The sequence below is a fragment of the Ascaphus truei genome, chromosome 8, assembly GCF_040206685.1.
Source record: "Ascaphus truei isolate aAscTru1 chromosome 8, aAscTru1.hap1, whole genome shotgun sequence".
Taxonomy (NCBI): Eukaryota; Metazoa; Chordata; class Amphibia; order Anura; family Ascaphidae; genus Ascaphus; species Ascaphus truei.
The window spans coordinates 6,549,391-6,571,324 of NC_134490.1; the positions used below are offsets into that span (position 1 = coordinate 6,549,391).

General features: G+C 43.2%; 1 protein-coding gene across 1 annotated transcript in view; it reads left to right on the top strand.

The window, feature by feature from the left end:
* Positions 1–21,934, top strand: part of RET (ret proto-oncogene) — a 63,287-nt gene that overhangs the window by 35,874 nt on the left and 5,479 nt on the right. The window contains exons 6-19 of the mRNA XM_075610422.1: positions 126–325; positions 3,468–3,723; positions 6,480–6,605; positions 6,940–7,050; positions 8,244–8,360; positions 9,067–9,320; positions 10,191–10,338; positions 11,587–11,694; positions 12,926–13,140; positions 13,464–13,586; positions 16,134–16,204; positions 17,149–17,286; positions 18,161–18,260; positions 19,108–19,255. Of these exons, the coding sequence (XP_075466537.1) occupies positions 126–325; positions 3,468–3,723; positions 6,480–6,605; positions 6,940–7,050; positions 8,244–8,360; positions 9,067–9,320; positions 10,191–10,338; positions 11,587–11,694; positions 12,926–13,140; positions 13,464–13,586; positions 16,134–16,204; positions 17,149–17,286; positions 18,161–18,260; positions 19,108–19,255 (2,115 nt within the window). The remainder of the gene's footprint in view (positions 1–125; positions 326–3,467; positions 3,724–6,479; positions 6,606–6,939; positions 7,051–8,243; positions 8,361–9,066; positions 9,321–10,190; positions 10,339–11,586; positions 11,695–12,925; positions 13,141–13,463; positions 13,587–16,133; positions 16,205–17,148; positions 17,287–18,160; positions 18,261–19,107; positions 19,256–21,934) is intronic.

Genomic DNA, 21,934 nt, shown 5'->3' on the forward strand with positions numbered 1-21,934 from the left:
AAAATTGACCCCAAGATGTCTGCATAGTGATATGAAGAGCTTTGTATGTAGAGGTGCTGCTTTGTTTGAACTCCGGTTCATCCGGACACACTGTTTCATCTGCGGACCCTTTTCCTCTCTGGCAGGGCTGGTTCTGAACAAAAATATGCCTATTACTAGGAATGGATCCCTACAGGTCAACGTCCGGGTGAATGACACCGAGTTCCCCGGTCCGAAGGGAGAGGTCATGTTGTATTTTAATGTCACAATTGTCCTGGTGGAAATGAAGTTCTCAAACATCTCCTACCAGTTTACTGTCAACCGTAATGCTGACCGCTATACGCAGGTAAAGTAACTCTTGAGACAACCATGTTCCTCTTTCCCTACTGACCGCTAACGACCTGTAGTAATATAATGGCTAATACCCGCATTCAGCAGGGCTACAATTGGTTAAAACACAAATTACTTTTCACTGCACACTTTTGAAATGTTCAATTTTTTCCCAATAAGAATGGGTTCGAAATCCAAACTTTCCAAACTTCATACTTGGTTTGGACATTCAAGTCACACGAGTTGGAACTTGTGAGTTCAGAAACTTTTGTGAAAAAGTTCCAAAAATGTCACAAAATGTGTAAAAACGAAAAAGTTTCCTGCCTATAGTGTGGGGTGTTTCCCCCATATTGTTTAAAACAAAAAACAAAAAAACACAATTTATTTATTTTTTAGACCCAAAACACCAGTGACAGTGCGCACACTTACTCTTTAAACATTTGAACACCGTGGAAACCTTCCCCTATGAAGCAGGTTGGGGAATGTGTACAGACGGCACTCGGTTATCCGCCGGAATCCGTCCCACAAACCGCCGTCGGATTGCGGATCCAATATTAATCAGCGGTGGTGAGCGTCGAATAACGCGTTCAGCGGAATGCATTTCCTGGCGACGGATAACGAGGGCCACCTGTAATGACATTTTGTGTATATATATATATATATGCAAATATAGCTGTATGCTCATCTGCATGTCTTAGGCAGGTCTGCAACCCCGCCTTTCTGCAGACCTGCCTAAGACATGCAGATGAGCATACAGCTATATTTGCATATTTGCTTTCCTGTGGAGGGTTTTTGTCACTTTTTTTACTCACCATAACTTAACTCAGTATATATATATATATATATATATATATAGTGTCACCCAGTACATTAAAGACATATTATACAAGCCATAATACCGGAAGTGGAATACAAATAAGAGCATAATGTATAAGAGTAAACATTGGGGGAAAGCAGTCTTTACCAAAGAGCTTACAATCTAATTGGTATATTGGCAGACATGGCAATGCACGTTTTATAGGGCAAGGATAAGAGGTTTATGGCCGTATTCTATGTAGAGCAAATCTGTCGCTTTGTAAAATATATATGTACCTCCTCTGTGTGCATGCTGTGAGTGTCACGCCTGTATGCCCGCAGACCAAGCTAGACCCCAGTACTGTGGTGGGAACGGTATGATACCACACACCCACAGCAGTGGGAGCAAGCCCGGAGTGTGGTATAGCGTTGCTGGGCCTGTTGGAAGAGTTGTTAGAGTATACTTGCAACGCTTGGGGAATGTCCGTGAGAATAGTCGTGTCCGTTTGCCAATGTCCAGGGATCCAGAGGGTAGAGTCGTCAGAGGGCAAGCCAGGTCCTAGGAAGCCAGAGGTCAGCGAAGTCGTACGTGTAGCAGAGTTCAAGGGGTAACCAGAGAGCAGAGTAGTCCAAGGTCAGCAGGGGTCAAAAGCCAGGGAAATCCAAAGCATCACAGGAGCAGGTAATCACAGGAGCACAGAGGGAGCACAGCATAGGACAGGTAACATACAGGGAAACAGGAACTATGCAGAGCGAGGAAGAGGTGGACAGACAGGGATTATAAAGGAAGGTGCACCAATGACAGAGAGGGGAGCCAGAGGAGTAGAGAGAGAAGTGGGAGAAGCTGGAGATAGGTCAGGGGAAGAAGAGGAGGAGACAGAAGGGGCGGTCAGGGGAATGGCCTGTACAGCTTGGGAGGCGGAGACAGGGGAAAGCTGATAAGAAGCGTCTGTGCGCGCGCCCCCTGTAAGCTGGGGGTGCGCGCGCACAGTTTGCAACACAGACGCGGCCCGCACGGAGCAGGGGAAGACCGCAGGAGGAGGACAGAGCCAAGAGGAGGGGAACGCACGCGAGGCCTGTGCCCGTGCGATGGCCAGCAAGGGCAGGGAGGAGCACGCACGCGCGTCCTCTGTGGGCTGAGGGGAAGCGCGCACCAGACGCGTCACCAGGCGCGCGGAGCGCCACGGGCACCACGCGAGGAGGAGGCAACGGGACGGATGGCACCACAGGGGAAGGTAACGGAGCTACCGCGGGGGAGATGGAGCGGGGAGGATCAAGGCAAGGGTTAAGGGAGCGCGTGGGTATAGGGGGCCTGCGGGGGACACGCTGCGGTAAGGGGAGAGAGGTAGAAGGTGAAGGAGAGGAGTGAGAAGGAATAGAAAGGGTGACAGGAGATGGGAGAGGAAGGAATCTCCTGAGTCGTCACAGTGAGTAATTTGGTCATTTAACAACAATACAGAACTATTCTTTGTAATGTTGACTGTTCTCTTCAGACAGGTCCTGGGATACGATACGGCCGATGCTCTAATAAACTCTCTTTCATTGTTCTAGAAGCTCCTCTGAGTGCCTCATGTCCTCTAATATAAATATACAGTAGATAGATGTAAGTGGCCATGCAAATTCTTATAAATATTAGATGCGGCCGATAAGGAAAACGCTGAGAACCCCCGAAAAAGAAAAAACATAGAATAAAAGTATAATTTAACAAAAAATGATCGAACAAAAAAGAAGCTTAACCCCTGTGCTGCTGGAATGTTCTGCAATGCAATGCAGGCCCGCTGCTATTAACGTGTTTAACCAATGACTGGGATTTAAAAGATAAGGCTGGCCTACTTGCACGAGCTTTTTGTTTGAACTATTTTATTTGAGCAAGTAATTTAAATATTCCTTAGACTGTAAGCTCTTTGTGACAGGGACTCACGTTGCCTGTATTGGTCCACGCATGATCAACACTTTGTATAATAGTAACACTATATAAAAAATAAGTAACGCAGGAGGGAGGGGGAGGAGGGAGTATACTACCTTTTATTGGACCAACACGGAGTAATAATAAAAAATAATAGTAGTTGATATGTTACAAGCTTTCCAACCTCTCAGGGTCCTTCATCAGGCGTAGCAGAGCCATATCGCTCTGTCATACCTGATGAAGGACCATGAGAGGTTTGAAAGCTTGTAACATATCAACTACGTGTTGGTCCAATAAAAGGTATCACACCCCTTCTCCCTCCTTTGTTACTACATGGAAGAAAGGACCAGCACGACTCCCCCCTCCCCCCTTCTTTGCCTATATAAAAATAAAGTATTCTTCTTATTCAGACTGTGCATGTATTGCATCTGATATCCCTGCTCCTTTTCTACCCCAGATCGGGAAAGTCTGCGTTGAAAACTACTTGCTGTTTAAGGGAATCAACGTCACCTACAAGTTGCAGTTGACAAATACCACTCAGGGAATCGGCATCCTGCAGGGACGGGAAGAAACCTTTGGGATCCTCTATGTCAATGACTCCTCTGCCCTGCTCACCTACGAGAGCAAAGAGATGCAGTACACAGTGCTGGCTTCAAACCGGCCCCTCACAGAGCCAGTCAAGACTCAAATCACTATTGTGTTAGAGGGAATGCGTGAGTATGGGTGTTTACATTATGTTTTAAAGCAGCAGGCCAAGCTGCCGTTTCTTCTTCCCCCTTTAATATGTGCATCAATACAATCAATAAGTAATTAGCTAAGTTGACGATCGATCCGTTCCCCTGTGATCTATCGGTGAAGATTCGGATCTGGGGTTCACTAAATGGCTGTTAGTGCAGCAGAAGAGGACCAAAGATGCAAAGTTCTGAGGGGAAGATCATGTGACCAGACAATCACAAGATACAATTGGTGCACTGCTAGAGAGAGGGCAGGGTTCACATAGGGATGTGCCAGAGCCTGTTTCAGAAGAGGAAGGGGATGTGACTTTGTAATTGGTTGCTGTAGAAACAAAAAATGCTTGTTACATTATAATACATTAAAGATGTAATTCAGAGTTGTAGCTTTTTTTTTTTAAACAAGTATTTTCTCATAGAACTGATTTATTAAAAAAACAAAACACATGTAGGATATTGGTTGGTCTGCAGCTTTAATGCCTAAGAGGGAACATTAATCTCACTGAAAATGGTCCGTTGAAGCACAGACGCATTACATCTGGAGCAGATCGTTTGAAGTCAGAAACTTACCTTAAACTTGGCCAATGCGCAGTTTGATACAACTCATTATAATCTGTGTGTAAAAGTAACTGCTCAATAACGCCTCCTCCTGACAGTCCCAAAATCTCAAGCTGACCCATATGGGGGGAAAACTGGAGCAAAGTGCTTGATACGTCAATGCAAAGAGGCGAGAGATAAAAATGATGCTATTTGAGTCCATGTTGCTCCCAGGCTGCCCCTTTACATTAGCAAGCCATTAAAGGAATAAGGGAAATAGTTACATATGCACCACATCATCATCATCATCATCATCCAACGATAGTCATTTTGTTTTTGCAATATGAACGGCCCACTGCCATTTGAGATGTCTTCACCCTTGTGATGTCACAGACTTTGGCCTGCTTCCAAACCCTGTCTCTTCGTGTAATACCCAGCATACATTTCTCCATATTACTTTGACATGTCGGAAGCGTCCGTATTGGCATTGCATGTTGGCCCACGTTTTACATCGATACACTAGTACAGGCGGAATACACTGGACAAATACATTGCTCTTGAGATACAGTGGAAGGTTCCCTGGAAATATGGTCTTTTTGTTCTTTCAAATGCATCCATCTCATCTTCATTCTCCTATTGATACCTGCTGGCCAAGAATAGACAGGCTTTTAACCTCTTTTATTTCCGTTCCATTTATTTTTTTTATCTTTGTTGAGTTGGACGCATTTATTAAATATCACTTCAATGTTGTCACCTTAATGCATTTAACAATCGAGTTGTAGGCCGAATCAAAGGCTTTTTCGTAATCGGCAAATCCTACAATGAGTAGTATAGATCGTATTCATTACTTTGAAAAATCCCTTCTTGTACAACTTTGTCTTCTTTCTTATGGATAAGAATAACTATGGCATTGCTCCATTGTTCTGGAATGTTCCTGTTCTTTAAGCAACATGTAAAGAGCTTTGCAAGGAATTTCTCTACTTCTTCCCCAGATTCATTCGACATTTAAGTAGTTAAAACACCTTCCCCTGAGACCTTTTAATTCTTCATTGATGTTATTGCTTTTGCTGCTACTTCTGGAAGGATGCATGGTTCCTCAGTGGTGGTGTCTTCTGGCTCTTCATGTCCTGAATTTTGCCACGTGTTACCCGTGTCCTTGTACCATTTCATGTAGAAGTCCTCAACTCGCTTTATGATAAGTGCGCCGCCTTTTATTGTTAGTGCAACGTCTTGTTCGAGCGCAATAATTTGCCACTTCCCAGCCAGAACCTTTAAACCTTTTGTCAACTTCAAAGTCTTCTTCTCCATGTCCCAGCTCCATTCTGACATCCTCCGTTATATGTTTGCCCATTGTTTAGCGCAGCTCTGTATATTTAATCTGTGTGCTTGCGTCTTGGGATTGCTTTATATCTTGTTGCTTCCTTAGTAACTGCTTCGTCTCACCTGCTATTTTCTTCTTCTGTTTTTTTTGTTAGCAATTCCTCCAATTTCCTCTGCGCTTTCAGCCATCATTTCCCTAAGATTTTCAAAATAGTTTGTCGAAGTATCCCCATGCATCTCAAGCAGGCGGAAGCAGGTTTATTTAGTTCTAGTTGAATTTCTCGTGTGTGTGTCAGAGAAATTCAACTAGAACTAAAAAACTGCTTAAGCTGGCTCGAGATTAGGGAAAATCTATATATTTATATACAGTGCAACATTATGAAACTCCCCTAATTTAAAAACCCCTCTCCCTAAAAATGGCTGGTTAACCGAGGTTAACGGCTGTTTTATAGTGAGAGAGAGAAGTGCAGACCGGGACTCTTCAGCTGGCAGCTTTGATATGGCCCTTGGACGTTCTGCTCCTGGTGATTTCCGACTCTTTGCTTAGGCATTTGGGTGCAAGTCTTCACACAAACTCGCTTACGGTCATGTAAATACATATGGGACAGATATTATAAATGCTTGGAAAATGTTAAAATATAATACTTTGCAGGACTTTAAACGTATATAAATTACATTCCAAAAAGCTTGTTGCCCTTCAACTCCTGAATGTGTTTACGGATCTGGCCCCTCTGGAGGACCAGTTCAAGAGGCCTGGGGTAGCCTGTGTGCATGGCAGAGCTGAATCTAAGGCACCTGACTGTAGGCCATTTGTGAGATGAAGCTGAATCTAACTTGTCGCCGTATTGACTTATTCTTTTTCCGATGGGTCTCTCCCACAGCTGTAAAGGAGGAAGAGGAATGCCCGCTGTCCTGTTCAGAGAGCAAGCACCGGTCTGAGTGTGAGGAATGTGGGGGGCTGGGAGCCCCCACTGGAAGGTGCCAATGGAGACAGGGACATGGCGAAGGTAAAAACCTCTAATTTAGTGGTTCCAAAACCACAGATCTATGGGACCAGCTTCTATCCATAAGTAACAAGAGGGTTAAACACTCCGCATGACTTGCATTGTGCTGTATTTCTGTCCTTGCAAACAAGTGACAACTCTGCGTCCCGGATGGTACAATACTTACACTGTTGCAAAGGAGAAGAGGTTTAAAATTGAATACAGTAAGGTTAATCTCCTACTCCCCACCTCCCCCCCAAACCTTTCCTTTTGGGAATATTGCACCTTTTAATTACTGTTGTTGATTTGTTAGTCACCCTGCAACCGCCTTCCTCACTCCACTTCTCTGTCCCTACAGGGATCACCAGAAATTATTCCACCTGCACCCCAAGCATTGTGACCTGTCCTAATGGGTTTTGTGATGTGGTGGAGAGCGAAGACCCAGCAATATGTCCCCAGGACTGCACAAGTAAGGACTGTTACAGTAACTGATTCATTTTATATCTACATTTGGAAGAAAAAGTTTGAACTTGCACTGTGATGAGCAGACTAACTGATTTTCCCTCCTAGCACCATGATTTCATCCAGAATGTAATGAATCTAATAAATTATTCAAGAATCCAATTCATTGCAGCATCCCTCGTGTTCAGCAAGCAATCCTCTGGGGGTAATCACCAAACAAAACTCATATTTCAGAAGGTTACGCTGTCTAGCATGCTGGCTGATTTATATTTTAATCAACAGGGTCTACGAATTGCTTTTACATTTCTCTGGGTTAATAAAATGCAAGTTTCTTGTAGTAGAGAACAGGGGATGATAAAGGAAGCTGCCATTGGATCAATATTTTCTCACTTCATGGGCCAGTACCTTAAAACTCTTCCTCCCATTCACTAGATCAGTGTTTCTCAACCGGGGTTCCTAGGAACCCTTGGATTCCTGGAGCGTCCCTAAAGGGTTTCACTCAATTTTCAGGTCTTTTGAAAATTGTATCAAATACCGAAGAATTTACAATGCATCTGATCTCAGACGGGCTATTAGAGAGGGTTGGGGTTCCTTACAATGCATCTGATCTCACACGCGCTATTAGAGAGGGTTGGGGTTCCTTACAATGCATCTGATCTCACACGCGCTATTAGAGAGGGTTGGGGTTCCTTACAATGCATCTGATCTCACACGCGCTATTAGAGAGGGTTGGGGTTCCTTACAATGCATCTGATCTCACACTCGCTATTAGTGAGGGTTGGGGTTCCTTACAATGCATCTGAACTCAGACGCGCTATTAGAGAGGGTTGGGGTTCCTTACAATGCATCTGATCTCAGACGCGCTATTAGAGAGGGTTGGGGTTCCTTAAAATACGTCTGATCTCAGATGCGCTATTAGAGATAATATATAATTATAGTGTTCCTTAACCATTCCACTAGATGAATGCCGTTGTCTGTAAAACAAGGTGTTGAATGATCTTGTAGCGCTGAAGGGGTTAAGCTTAAACGGGTTGTGGCCATCCTTAAAATAGATGGTCTCTGGTTACTTTCATTCTCACCAGTAAGATAATCATTATTATTTTTTTAAAGCGAGAGGTCGCATTATTGAGGTCGCATTATTGAGGTCGCATTATTGAGGTCGCATTATTGACTGTATTTCCTGTGTCTGTGTTGGATTAGAGGCAAATATCATTGGAGGCCACGAAAGAGGATCCCAGTCTGGGATCAAGGCAGGTTACGGCACCTGTTACTGCTTCCCCCCGCAAAAGTGCTTCTGTGAGAAGAACAATATCGAGGGTAAGTCTATCCATGAATCCCATTTCCAGCCTTGATGTTACATCTGGTATACGTTCTACCTACCGCTTCTTAAAGGATTCTTAGGTTCACAATATTAGTCTTTGACAGCCATGGGGGACATGGGTTTGGGCACACACAAGTTTAGGAAAGACCCCAGTGAGATCCATTAACGGTCCAAAAGGATGGTGGAAACCTGTGGACAATTTGTAAAGATGGCAACATTTGCTAAAAATGTACTAGATTTAAAATGACCCTTAAAGTCTCCGTTTGTATAATAAAGTTAGACTGTGAATCGGGCAGAAGCAGTGCATTTGTGGGTTGCAAAGGTTTACATACTGAGTGTTGTAAAGAAACCATGTAATATGCTTGTACAAAGTTTGCTATGTTCAAAAAAATGTACCGGAACAACTTTGCACACTTCTATCCTTAATGGACCTGCCTTGCAGTAATGCACCGGTGCTGGACATGCTGTCATGCTATTTCAAACTGATCACCTCTAAAAGTATACACAGTATTTCTTTGTGGTGGAAGTATGGGGCTGCCATGTATAAATAATACTGATTTATGTACGATATGATTTCACCAGAAAGCTATGTGGGGCCTCAATAAACTGGCTTTGGAAGACCAATACTACCGGTACATATCTTGGTGGCAACATGTTCAGAAGAACAAGCACGATGTAATCTAGCTCTCCTTTTCTCTCCAGTTCCGCTGTGTGATGACACCTGCAAGACTGTGATCGCGTGCGGAGTCTTCCTGTCTTTCATCATCTCGGTGCTACTTTCTTCATACTTCATTCACCGCTACCATAAAAACTCACCCAAACCTCCCATTGCTTCCGCTGAGATGACTTTCCGCCGCCCTGCCCAGTCATACCCGGTCAGCTACTCTTCCAATGCCCGACGCCCCTCGCTGGACTCCATGGAGAACCAAGTTTCAGTGGACACCTTTAAAATACCAGTAAGATTCCTTTATTGCAAACAAACACATTAAAAAAAAAACTAAATGCGGTTTCCATACTACTGACAATCATAATTAATTAGCCGTTCAAAGGTTTCCATATTGCTGGTCTTCAGAACCTCTTCACTGATCTCAATAAGTGCAGTACTTTGCAAATGGCCTTGTATGTGGAATTCTCTGATTGTGACACCATAAAACCAATGGGTGTGAAGCATTTGTGTTGATTTTCTTTGGCATTTTGATTCGTATCATCAAGTTGATTTGTCTTTGAGCTCACTGGTGGCAACTCTCAAGAATGATAAGACCGTGAATCGTGACACCTGTTTTTAAAAGAAAAGCCTTTTGACTAAGGGTAAACAAATTGGTTTGGGTTTTAACCAGGGTGCTTGGTAAACTCTAAAATATGTGATCTTTCTTTACATTGTGTAAACCAATACTTTAACAATGTCATCATGCGTATAGAGATGAATTGGTCCATTCTGAAGTTTGTCTTGTTTATCATCCGGAAATAAATGAGTTTTTTCAAATATATAATGTGTAGGGGTATCTGTACCGTGATAGCCGAGCTTAATAATCAAAAATTAATAGACGATACCGTTCTGTGGCTAACGAAAGGCTTTTATTTGTGCGAGCTTTCGAGATACACTGATCTCTTCTTCCATAAGAAGAGATCAGTGTATCTCGAAAGCTCGCACAAATAAAAGCCTTTCGTTAGCCACAGAACGGTATCGTCTATTCATTTTTGATTATATATATCTTAATATATGTTCTGCATATAGGAGATGTAACATTATAAACACTTGACTTTTTCCTATCCATTTTCATCTGAATGTCTGGTAAATATGGCATGTATTCTTAATCGATGATTAGGAGGATCCAAAGTGGGAATTCCCCCGGAAGAACCTGGTTCTCGGAAAAACTCTTGGCGAAGGAGAATTTGGAAAAGTGGTTAAGGCGACCGCATTCAGACTGAAGGGGAAAGCTGGCTACACTACCGTGGCCGTCAAAATGCTGAAAGGTAAGAGCTGAGATTATGCCCGTTAAGGCTGTAGCTTGATACATATATTAAAATGTGTAGATATTAACATAGATGGACAGCTGCTTTAAGGAGAAATTCCTAACGTCCCCTTTGAGACAGCCAGTAATAAAACCATTGAAGATACTGAATACTGTTATTGGGAAGACTAGCTGTACAAGAGGTGTCTGTCCCAAAAGATTTCAGGGCTTTCAGTAGGAACTTAGTATTCGGTAAACCGCTTTGTGTGTGTGAGATTTGTGCAGTTTTTTACCATCACGTTTTCTCCATCCTTTGCGGTCTGAACTGTTATAAACCTACACGGCCTGAGAACCTCAGGGGACACCAACTATGAAATAATTGAGAAGTCCCACTGCATTATTGCAGTCTGCTTAATACATGGCACCCACAGTGTACAGCAGAGGTGGCAAACTCCATCCTCAAGGGCCACCGACAGGTCAGTTTTTCAGGATATCCCTGCTTCAGCACAGATGGCTCAATCAGTGGCTGAGTCTTTGACTGCACCATCTGTGCTGAAGCAGGGATATCCTGAAAACCTGACCTGTTAGTGGCCCTAGAGACTGGAGTTGGCCTCCTCTGGTGTATAGTGACCACTTGATTGGTCATTACCAAATAGCTATTGGAGAATGCAAGACAGAAACAGTTCCAGGGTTTATAGTTGAGCTATTTTGATACCTTTTCCTTAACCAGGGCGGCTGATGCCCCTTTTGCAGGATATTTCAGTTGCTGAATCTGCTGGTGGCAGTCTTAGGCCTCGGCCAGGGTTCCCGCTGGCGTGCTGAGGCTCAGGGAAAGTGGGTGCTTTCCCTGGCCTTGCGGTTGCTTTCCCTGCGCGCCGTCAGGGGGCAGGCCGGGAGCGGGCTTGGGGCGGACCAGTGACGTCATGGAGCTGGTTCGTCCTCATTGGGCGAACCGCTCACGTGACTGGCCCTGTGCGCTGGCAAGCGGGGAAATGTAAAATTCTGGTAAGACCTACGCTTCCGCGCACTTGAGGAAGCGTAGGCGAGCCCTGACTAAAGCCGCTCTAATTGCGGCTGTAGGGGCTCAGTGCTGAGCGGGAGCGAGCGTCAGCACGGTTCAGCGAGTAAGCGCTTACCATGGCCGAGGCCTTAGTTGTATTTGAATGGGTGATGATTACAGAAGTACTTGAGCAGGCTTTAGTGTATGGGGGTTGTAGGCTTCATCACTGTGATGCTTAACCCAGGTTCTTGCATTGAATGCTTTTTGCAGAAAGTGCCTCTCAGAGTGAGCTCCGGGACCTCCTGTCGGAATTTAACCTCCTGAAACAGGTCAACCATCCACACGTCATCAAACTGTATGGGGCGTGTACCCAGGATGGTAGGTATCCCTACTGTATGGGGCGTGTACCCAGGATGGCAGGTATCCCTGACGCCTTTAACAAATCACGTGCCTGGTTCCTCCAGCAGTGATGGGATGAAGAGAAAATGAAAGAACCAAGGTCGCAGTGTTTAGTACTTGGGAGAAACCATACAAAATGAACCCAGAGAGTCAGTATTGGATAAATGAACATTAATTGTGCTACAGAAGTTACAGCACGCTGTTACAATAACCCAAACCTCCTATTGCTTATGGCCTCCTGCCACCACCTTTACTGTATGGTATATCCACAGAAACAAACCAGTCCAAAACTAAGAGAGCAAGAGACAGGAGTGGGAATAAAGTGCAACGAGAACCAGATCCTGCTTTGTGGAGACGCAGTTAGTTCCTGAACGCCATGGTCTCTTTCGCACACGCTTTTACCTAGTTCCACACAGCGTCTATCCATGGGGTGTTGGTACCATCTACACGGAGGAAGAGTTGTACGTCACACGTGCAGCGGAACAGCCGAGCTGCATGCATTTGGCAAATTGCTTAGAGACACTGATGAACCAATTTGCGACCACATTGCGGACGGCTGTTCTGTCATCGCGGTGATTCTGCCGCCCGTCTCTTGCGCTTCTTATTTTTGATTAGTTTGAACATTAATGGTGGCTGATATTTTTCGCTGGTGTATTTCTTCTGTCATTTTGTTTTCATTGAGTGATAACTGACTACATACAAAAGTTATTGTTAATCAGTATATATGATTCTGAAGTATACTTCTATACAAAGCTGTAATCTCCCTTTTAGTGTGAACCACAAAATGACTGTGAGGATTATGACTAATTCATCTATTTTTACAATTCAAATACTAGTACAGGGGTGGCCAACTGCCGTCCATCCTCAAGGGTCACCAACAGGTCAGGTTTTCAGGATATCCCTGCTTCAGCACAGGCGTCTAAATCATAATGATTGAGCCACGTGCTGAAGCAGGGATATCCCTAATACCTGGTCTGTTGGTGGCCCTTGAGGACTGGAATTTGCCACCCCCGTACTAATAAATCATCTTTCTCGTGCTTTATAATGTCTATCATAAAGATTAAGCTTCAGCCCATGTAGAGACTGCTGTGGAAACAAGCTCCAGACTGTATATTAATCTACAAGAGACCCTGGTTGTCTTGTGAAGCCAGTGACGGCTGGTAAGACTGAGTTACACGTATAATGCCTGTCCTTCTGTCTCTGCGCCCAGGTCCCTTGCACCTTATTGTGGAGTATGCAAAGTACGGGTCCCTGCGTAATTTCCTAAGGGAAAGCCGGAAGGTGGGGCCCAGCTCCATGGGTGGTGACTCCAATCGGAACTCCAGCTACCTGGACAACCCCGATGAAAGAGCTCTGACCATGGGAGACCTGATCTCTTTTGCCTGGCAGATATCCCGAGGAATGCAGTATCTAGCAGAAATGAAGGTAAGGGGAGAGTATGACATCCGATGGCAGATTTAGTTTCCATATTTTACTTGCTGTTTCTAAATTCCTAGAGCACATGGCCTCTTGTCTTTTTGTGCCCATGGCAATGTCTCTGTAATTGTGCTGACTCAGTTGGGAGAGAGTATCATTTGTCTGTTACCTTTCTCCTATCTCCCACCAGTCTACACATATCCATCTTCATACCGTGACACCTAGCCCTGCTGTCCCTCTTTCTATAGTGTTTTGGGATTTTAGAGTACCCTGGGTAATACACAGGTGTAATGCCAGCAGCATCATTTTCTTATTGTGCCATCTCTCCCAAGCTTGTCCATCGAGACTTGGCAGCTAGGAACGTGTTGGTGGCGGAAGGTCGCAAAATGAAAATATCCGACTTTGGGCTCTCTAGAGATGTGTATGAAGAGGACTCCTATGTCAAGAGGAGCAAGGTAATATTTCATAGCCATAAACCCAGAGAATGAGGGGGTGTCAGGGCACATAACGGCGTTTGAGTTCACCCAATGATAAAGGAAGGATAGGATGTTATGTTTTACATCTAGTTCCCCATCTTGTTTAATCTGGGAACCTAAATTAGCACAGATTAAAAGTTGGATGTAAGACTGTGAGATCACAGTAGCCATTAAACAAAGACTGACCATAACTTTGAATCTCAATAATGACCCATCTCACTACACTTTGCAATGGGCAGAATTCTGTAAAAAAGTAAAAAGGCAATGGAATTCCCCTGGCTCTGATTGGTTGTTACATTACTACACGAGCTAAGGGTAAAAGGGGACGATAGACAGCACTCTGGTAGTGTTAAATTTATGCAATTGCAGGGTGCACGGAACAAAAGGGGACCCTTATTCCCCTGTATAGTACTAACAAATCTACGTAAGTACCAGCACTCACTGTCTAATAGCTAAATGATGAAAACAGTTGTAATGCAGAATAAACATTTAATAATAAAACAAACCAGAAATAAATCAAATGTGTTTGCAGAAACCAGTATCACAAATGGGCATGTCACGAAGTGAGGGGTGGGGGGGGGAAGGAAAAGGGGAAAAAACATGAAACACAAGGAATATACACAAACGGAGAACGAGCACAAGGAGCAGAGCCACAGAGGGTTTGATTACTGTCTTCATTTGCTATTCCCATTAACTTTTAATTGACTGTTGTGGACTCCTGGTGCCTCTTTGCAAGCTGCTTTCTTGCAAGCTGTGTTCAGTCTTTACTGTACAATTGCCCGCAGTTTTTTGTGGTACTTGAACTACTGGCATTGACTTTAGTGGATTCTTGCTGCGCTGCTAATAGCTGTTTAGATGTATTTAGCTTACACTATATGTTTGCTATCTATTTTCAGGGGTGTCTGATTTGACCAGTTATAAGGGAAGAGAGGCTTAGGGAAGTACCTCTGGGACCTTTTGGACCAGGGGGAATGGGCCAGATGAAGAGGTAGTCCCTCGAAATTTATTTATGGTTTGTTTTATTATTAAATGTTTATTCTGCATTACAACTGTTTTCATCGTTTAGCTATTAGACAGTGAGTGCTGGTACTTACGTAGATTTGTTATTACTACACGAGCTGTCCGATCACAACCTCAACCCTTCGATGTACAGTAAATCCAACATGGTTGCTCTGAAAGCCTGAATTGGAACAAAAGTCCAAGATAATAAATAACAACATATTTGTTGCAGTGTACTGCACCGACACACTTTATTCGAGCAAATACCCGGTATGTACCTGGCAGATACCTGGAATGCGCCACTCCTCACCTCTGACAAGCCCCGTTGCATTTGCCTTCCCAGCCTGGGTTCATGCCTGGCTGATGGGCGGCTGATCTGTTAAATGATTATGATTAGGATTTAATAGGCTGCAATGCATCGCGTGTCTACCAGATGGCATAAATTCATGAATTGTAATGCAGTATATATATATATACTGTGCAGTATTGCAGCCAGCGGGAATAAAATGCTTCAATCACTGCTTGGAAAATAACTCAATGCACTCGGGCAGAAAACAGTCACAAACCTCAATACACCCGGGTATACCCGAATTCGTGGGACTAGCCAAGCTCGAATAAAGTGTGTCGCCAGTGTATGATAACAATTTATAATAGTGCTCTGAATCGGGCTTAGACCAGCTGGGCTCTGTTGTAACTTCCAAAGGCAGAATACAGATTTAATGGCACTAGAATATCAGCTACTAAAGACGAAAGGGACCTGGGGGTTATTATTTCAATGGACTTAAAAGTAGGCGAGCGATGTAACAAAGTGATGCGGAAAGCCGGCAGGATTGTAGGTTGTATACAAGGAAAGGTATTGAAAGCAGATTTACAGCTTTGAAACCTCACCTGGAGTATTGTGTTCAGTTTTGGATACCCTACCTCCAGAAGGACATGCATCAATTGGAGATTGTGCAAAGACTGGGTTTTAACATGGTGCTCGGTCCACATTGTAAAACTCACCATGAAAGGTCGGGGGGGAGATGAGAGAGGCAGAAGATCATTGAAACGCTGACACACTTGGTTTTAAGTACAGGAGAGAAGCATATTTCAGAGGCAGACGTACTGGAACAATAGGCCATGCACGGACTGAATTGGAGGGTGACAGGTTTGGGGCAAATGTGAGAAACTCCTTCTACGTGAGAAGGGTGGTGGATGTGTGCATTAGCCCCCCAGCAGAGATGGTAGAGGATAATACAGGAAGGGAATTCGATCACGGTTAGGATCGACACGAGGCTAAATCCGGAATTACAGCCAATGAACAAATCAGGTCTGAGGTTTTGGAGCAGACAGGGAAATGGGCCAAGTGGTTCTAACCTGCCACCCAATGCTATGCCTCTTTCCCATCAGACAGTGCCTATTCAGGGTCACAATCTGGAATTTAAGCATTAAACTTCTGGAGCTCAGAAACACAATATTGTTAATTTAACTGCAGCTTTCACTGCGCTCAATGCATTCATCCTAATTCCGCGTACTTTTCTTTTGCAGGGCAGAATACCAGTTAAATGGATGGCGATAGAATCCCTGTTTGATCACATCTACACGACACAAAGTGACGTGTGAGTTTCCCCTTTGAACCCCCTCAAAAAGACGAGGCCAGGTTGAATCACCTGATAACGGCATTGTCACATATTCCTCACGTGGACAATCTGGGGGACAGACCAATAGATTTGTGTGACCCATATTTCCTTAAGTGAACAAGGAAACCCAGTCAATCCATTGTGGGCAGGGGGAAGTAACTTTAACCCTTTCACTGCCACAGAAGATAGATATTCTTTGCTACATTAAGGTGTTGCTTAAATGAGAAGCGCTAGGGTACAATAGAATAATGCACCAAATGAGAAGGGCGTACAAGTGGCTGATCTAACAACCACGCGTTTCTCAGGTGAGAAATGGGTAAACGGACCCCCTGAATTGGCGCATTCCTGAGATGAGGTGTTTAAAATATCTCACTGACCACTTTCCCCTGAGTGGCGAGCGGGTACTGGAACCCATTAACACCATGTAACAGGGGCGGCCAACTCCAGTCCTCAAGGGCCACCAACAGGTCAGGTTTTCAGGATATCCTTGCTTCAGCGCAGGTGGTGCAGTCGCAAATGGAGCCACCTGTGCTGAAGCAGGGATATCCTGAAAACCTGACCTGTTGGTGGCCCTTGAGGACTGGAGTTGGCCACCCCTGCCATATAAGGGATAATATTGTCCTAATAATCTACCATTTCCACATAGGCGCTTTAATGTATTAGTGTTCAAGATTGCAGAAGATAAACTCTTTAAAAGTGACCGGATAGAAAGACCTCTTTCAGTCTCCCAAGGTCATAAATAATATCTAGGTGTCATTTTTATCCTGGTCCAGTAGTAGGTATCACAACCTGCACAGAACCCAACTTCTCCTGGGACCAGCACAGCTATTTAAATCCTTCAGATTTAGTAAGGGAAGGTGCTTTCTAGTAGAGTCTCTTGCAGTTTGTGTTACCAATGCTTTTCTATGGCCTTTTCTTACTAGGTGGTCCTTTGGAGTGCTCCTATGGGAGATCGTAACCCTGGGAGGAAATCCATATCCGGGTATTGCTCCTGAAAGACTTTTCAACCTCTTGAAAACAGGCTACAGAATGGAGAAGCCTGAGAACTGTAGTGATGAGATGTAAGTGGGCCCCCCTACTTGTCAACACACAGGGTCATCAAAACATGGAATACATTCATAGGGGAAACACAAGGAAACTTGACACGTAAGAGTATTGCCACGTTCCTTGAGTAGCAGAAAAGAGGAACCTGCCAGATATTGGTTATCTTGAGGGCAATTTGGTACAGGTTGGGATTAATAACAACAAACAAAGATTTATATTTACTAAGCCAGTGTTTTTCAACCAGGGCTTCTAGGAACCGTTTGGTTCTCTGGGCATCCCTAAAGGGTTCTCTGTAATTTTCAGATAATTTAAAAATTGTACCAAATACAGAAGAATGTACAATGCATTTGATGTCAGGCTCACTATTAGAGAGGGTTGGGATGTCTCAGAATTTCACATACGGTTCCTTAACCAAAAAAAGGTTGGAAACCACTGTACTAAACAATGCACAAGTGAAACTGGAGCATTACGATGCACATCCAATAGGAAATGATCAATCAATTTCTAATACATCTTAGACTCCAAGACCGAGACCTTGGGATAATACATTCTGGGACTAAATCTGAGGCATCATGGGCTTGTTGTGGGTATTTTTTTGGATGAGTACAATAGTACCATTTTAATGACTCGGAAGCCCAACTTCACATGGAAACCACTATTGTACTGTAGATGTTGTGAGAACGATTTAGGGTCTCATGTACAATCCATCGGACCTTAGGTGGAAAAAAGTAAAGCATCTACAGATGAAGCCAAGAATATTGCCACCCGTAGCACATTGCGGCTGGACATATACAACGCACCAGGAGCAGGAGAAGCATCCATTGTTTTGTATCATCTGTATACTCTGGTAACGGAAAGTTGACACTTTTCTTGCTCCATCTCGCCTCCCAGGTACAATCTTATGCTGAAATGCTGGAAGCAGGAGCCAGACAAGAGGCTAACATTTTGCGAGATCAGCAAAGAACTGGAGAAGATGATGGTGAAAAGCAGGGTAGGTGTGATCAGGTTGTGACAATGGAGACAGAAATGCCCAAAGGAGTCCAGTGCCCGATGTGAAATGATTTTAAAGTAGAAACCACTTGTGTGTCAGGAACAACCAGTGGGAATGAGGTCATACACACACTTGGTGAATTTCACCTTTAGTGCAGGAGTGTGTTTGTAGGGCACTGATGGAAAGATATGTGAACACTATAATTATTTATCAAGGATATTAGAAACTCGTGCAATATAATAGAAGTACAGTATACATAAAATGCAAATTACTAGTATATTGTAAACCGCTTGCTACTTGTAATGTAACTCATTGGACACACTCTACCAAGCATTCTCGTGGTTAGATGTGTGCCCAACATAATATACTTTACATCCCTCCTGCAGCGTAATAATATTAATATTTGTCCCCCTTTGGTGAGATAAGAAGATTAAATGCATCAGAAGTCCCTTGTCATCTTGCTTGATCTTACCAACCCACCGATTTCTAGATGCTGCAGAAGAGTTCATCGCGATTTCGTAGGGATGTCCGTATTGTGGGGGGGCAAACGCCATGGGGCATACACCCTTTCTGACTTTCCATGACCCTGTGTTGATAGAGACAGACTGTTTATAATAGTTCCCTTCTATCCCTGTGTGATTTACATTACCTTGGAATGGGCCTGAGAAACATAACGGCTCCTAGATTCCTTTTTCCATTGTGTTAGCCAATGTGGGATGGACAGATCCAATAGATTATAGTTGACTTCGGTCTCTGCATTACCTGCTGTGGGGTGGACAACTCGCCCACCATAATTGTTGCTTTTCTGTTTAACCACTGCCAACCTCTCCTTTTTATATTTTATCAGGATTACTTAGACCTGGCTGCTTCCACACCCGCAGACTCCTTACTCTATGACGACGGGCTTTCTGAAGAAGAGACCCCTCTGGTGGATTGTAACAATGCCCCTGTCCCTCGAACTCTCCCCTCCACCTGGATTGAAAACAAACTCTATGGTAGAATTTCCCATGCGTTTACTAGATTCTAGCTGCACTATCGAGTAAAACGAGGGTGATTTCTCTCTGCACGCCTCTCGCACTCTGCTTCCCTCCGAGGGGCTTGTGTCTGAATGAAATCAATCAAACTTTGCTTGAAAAGCTGTTAATTTTATTTTTTACAATTTTTTTTTTTATTTTTCATATTTAAATGCCAATGTTTGCAGACGGTATTTTGCAGCTCTGTTCAAAAGAAACAAAAACAAAACATAAAAGGGTGTAAAAAATAAGCAGTATAAAAATGTACCCACCAATACATACCAAAAACAAGCAGGAAACTATAGCCACGGAACTGAAAAATGAACAGGCGCTACTCTACTGAATTATTTAATGCTATTTTGTAGCATGAACAGGAGCACTTAACCTGTATAATTTATATATCGCGTGTGGCCGGAGATTTTCTTGACCGAACCAGATTGTCCAAGACATTGGTAAAAGGATTCAGGGGGTAATTCACTAAACTTTAATAATACCTTTTGAGTGCCAGCATATCAGCATTTTAATAATTATTCGCTCATTATTTAATTATCCGTAGGAACATGTATACCCAAAATTAGAGCAAACCTCAACATTAAATTCTAATTCTTTCTTCCGACAAGGATCCCGCTTCTAGTTTGCTAGTAGAAACCTGCTTGAGATGGGTCGATCGTTCTGGAGACTATATACTTTATATATTTTAAATTCACCTGAAGGGATGAGTGCTACAGCTTTAGGTACAGTATGTATTTCCCTCACTGTTCACAGGCATTCGGAGGATTAATGAATACATACGGAAAGGCCAGTAGTAGTGTGTAAGAAAGACATGATTTGTACTGAACTGCTGCAAACTGCTATTGTTTTGGCCATAACCCAGAGCTGCTTGTGTCCTCTGCAGAAATATTTATGAATACAACGAAGGATAGGTCCTATTTGTTATTATTACTGTTTATTTATAAGACATCAAAAGATTTCTCAGCATAAAAATGCAAAATGGAAGACAGACATGCATTACAAGTAACAAACACATAATTACCAACATATTTTCCCAAAAGACATTGATTGTCCGGCATTCTCATATCTATCCTCAGACCAGACCATATTTGGGAATGACTAGCCAACGTCCTGTTAGTATAATTCATGTTGGCTACTCTGTAACCTTGTGTGCAGCCGGCATACCCCCACGGATAGGTTTGATAATCCCTACAACAATGTATTATTTTTGTGGTCCACACAGCATTATATATTGTTAGGGAAGGTTTAGAGCATCACTTTTTTTAATCTAAAGAACCTACTTTAAAAACATGGACTGGATGAACCATACTGTATGTGGGTTACTTAAAAGCCAGGCGCCAAGCTCAAGTATGTCTTGTAAAGCCCTAAATAACTCATCATATCCTTTCTGCCATGTTGTCTCTGAGATGTCAGTGGCTGGTATAAATGTCTTATTGTGTTGGTGACATGAGACAGCATAGTTCTTGCCAAAACTCCTTCTTTTTTTTTTGTCTTCGGTTTTCTATTATTCCACAATGAAGAAACAGGCCTGGGATTTTCCATTATTCTGTGTTTCAAATTTACACAAATTAAGGGGGAACAGTCTCATCAATGCATGGACATGGGAAATGTGCTGACTTTCCTTGGGTTTACCAAAGACTTTGCATTATTGTGAATTAACCTCCAATAAAATAACTCACATCTTGCAACAAATTAAGGCTGAGCTCAGTTGATGCTGAAGAGGCCAGCAATGCTTTGGTTTTGCATGGCGTTGCAGTAACATGGTGGACTTCCTCTTAGTATATCCTGGTTAACTTCCTGTTTCAAAAACACTTTTCATTGCCCAGATACTAGACGTTGATGTTGCCATGGAAAGTTACATTTGCGGCTTTACAGAGACATCTGACCGATGGTAGACTACTGGATCTGTAGGGCCAATACCTACTTTCCTTCTGTATAAGCTCACACAGTGACTAGTCTAATTTTTCATAGAATTCCGAGTCCCTCTACCTTCTATACATGAGTATTCCACAATATTAAGCAATGTAGAACGTTCGTTTCCTCCACTACTAGTTACAGCTGCTGACCCGAAGTGCAAGTCCCTGCCCAAAGCAGTTTACAAACTGTTTAAGAATATTTCTGATATGTCTAAATCAACATTGCGTTAATTCCAACAAACCAATTTAGTCGTTTTTAACTTTTAGCAGTTTGTGGACCACAATTGCACCATGTTTTCAAACAATTGCGTCAAGTTGATGGCGCTGAGCCATATTTGCTGGTTCACACCGTTACGCTAATTTTATACAGTTTCATGTATGCAGCCCATGGTATCAACAGAAAAAAACAATGTGAAACCAAGGCATACAGATCAAATACTCTGCTAAGGGCATTAAATCTAAAATACACAATAGTAGAATCTATAAAGGGCGCATATAAACTCAAATTGAATGTGCTCCGTTTGAGTCATCCCTTTAGTCCTGTGAAATCACCCCTTTATCAACTAATAATGCATCTGGATAGTAGGGAATTTCCTTAATAGACAACATGTCCCGTCTTTCTTCGAATTCTTTACCACACCGAAACCTCCCAAGGTTAAGCTGTAACCTTTTTTGGTAAAGAACATGGAAAGAAATAGTTGGCTACAATGAGTATGGCTCTACCGACCAATAG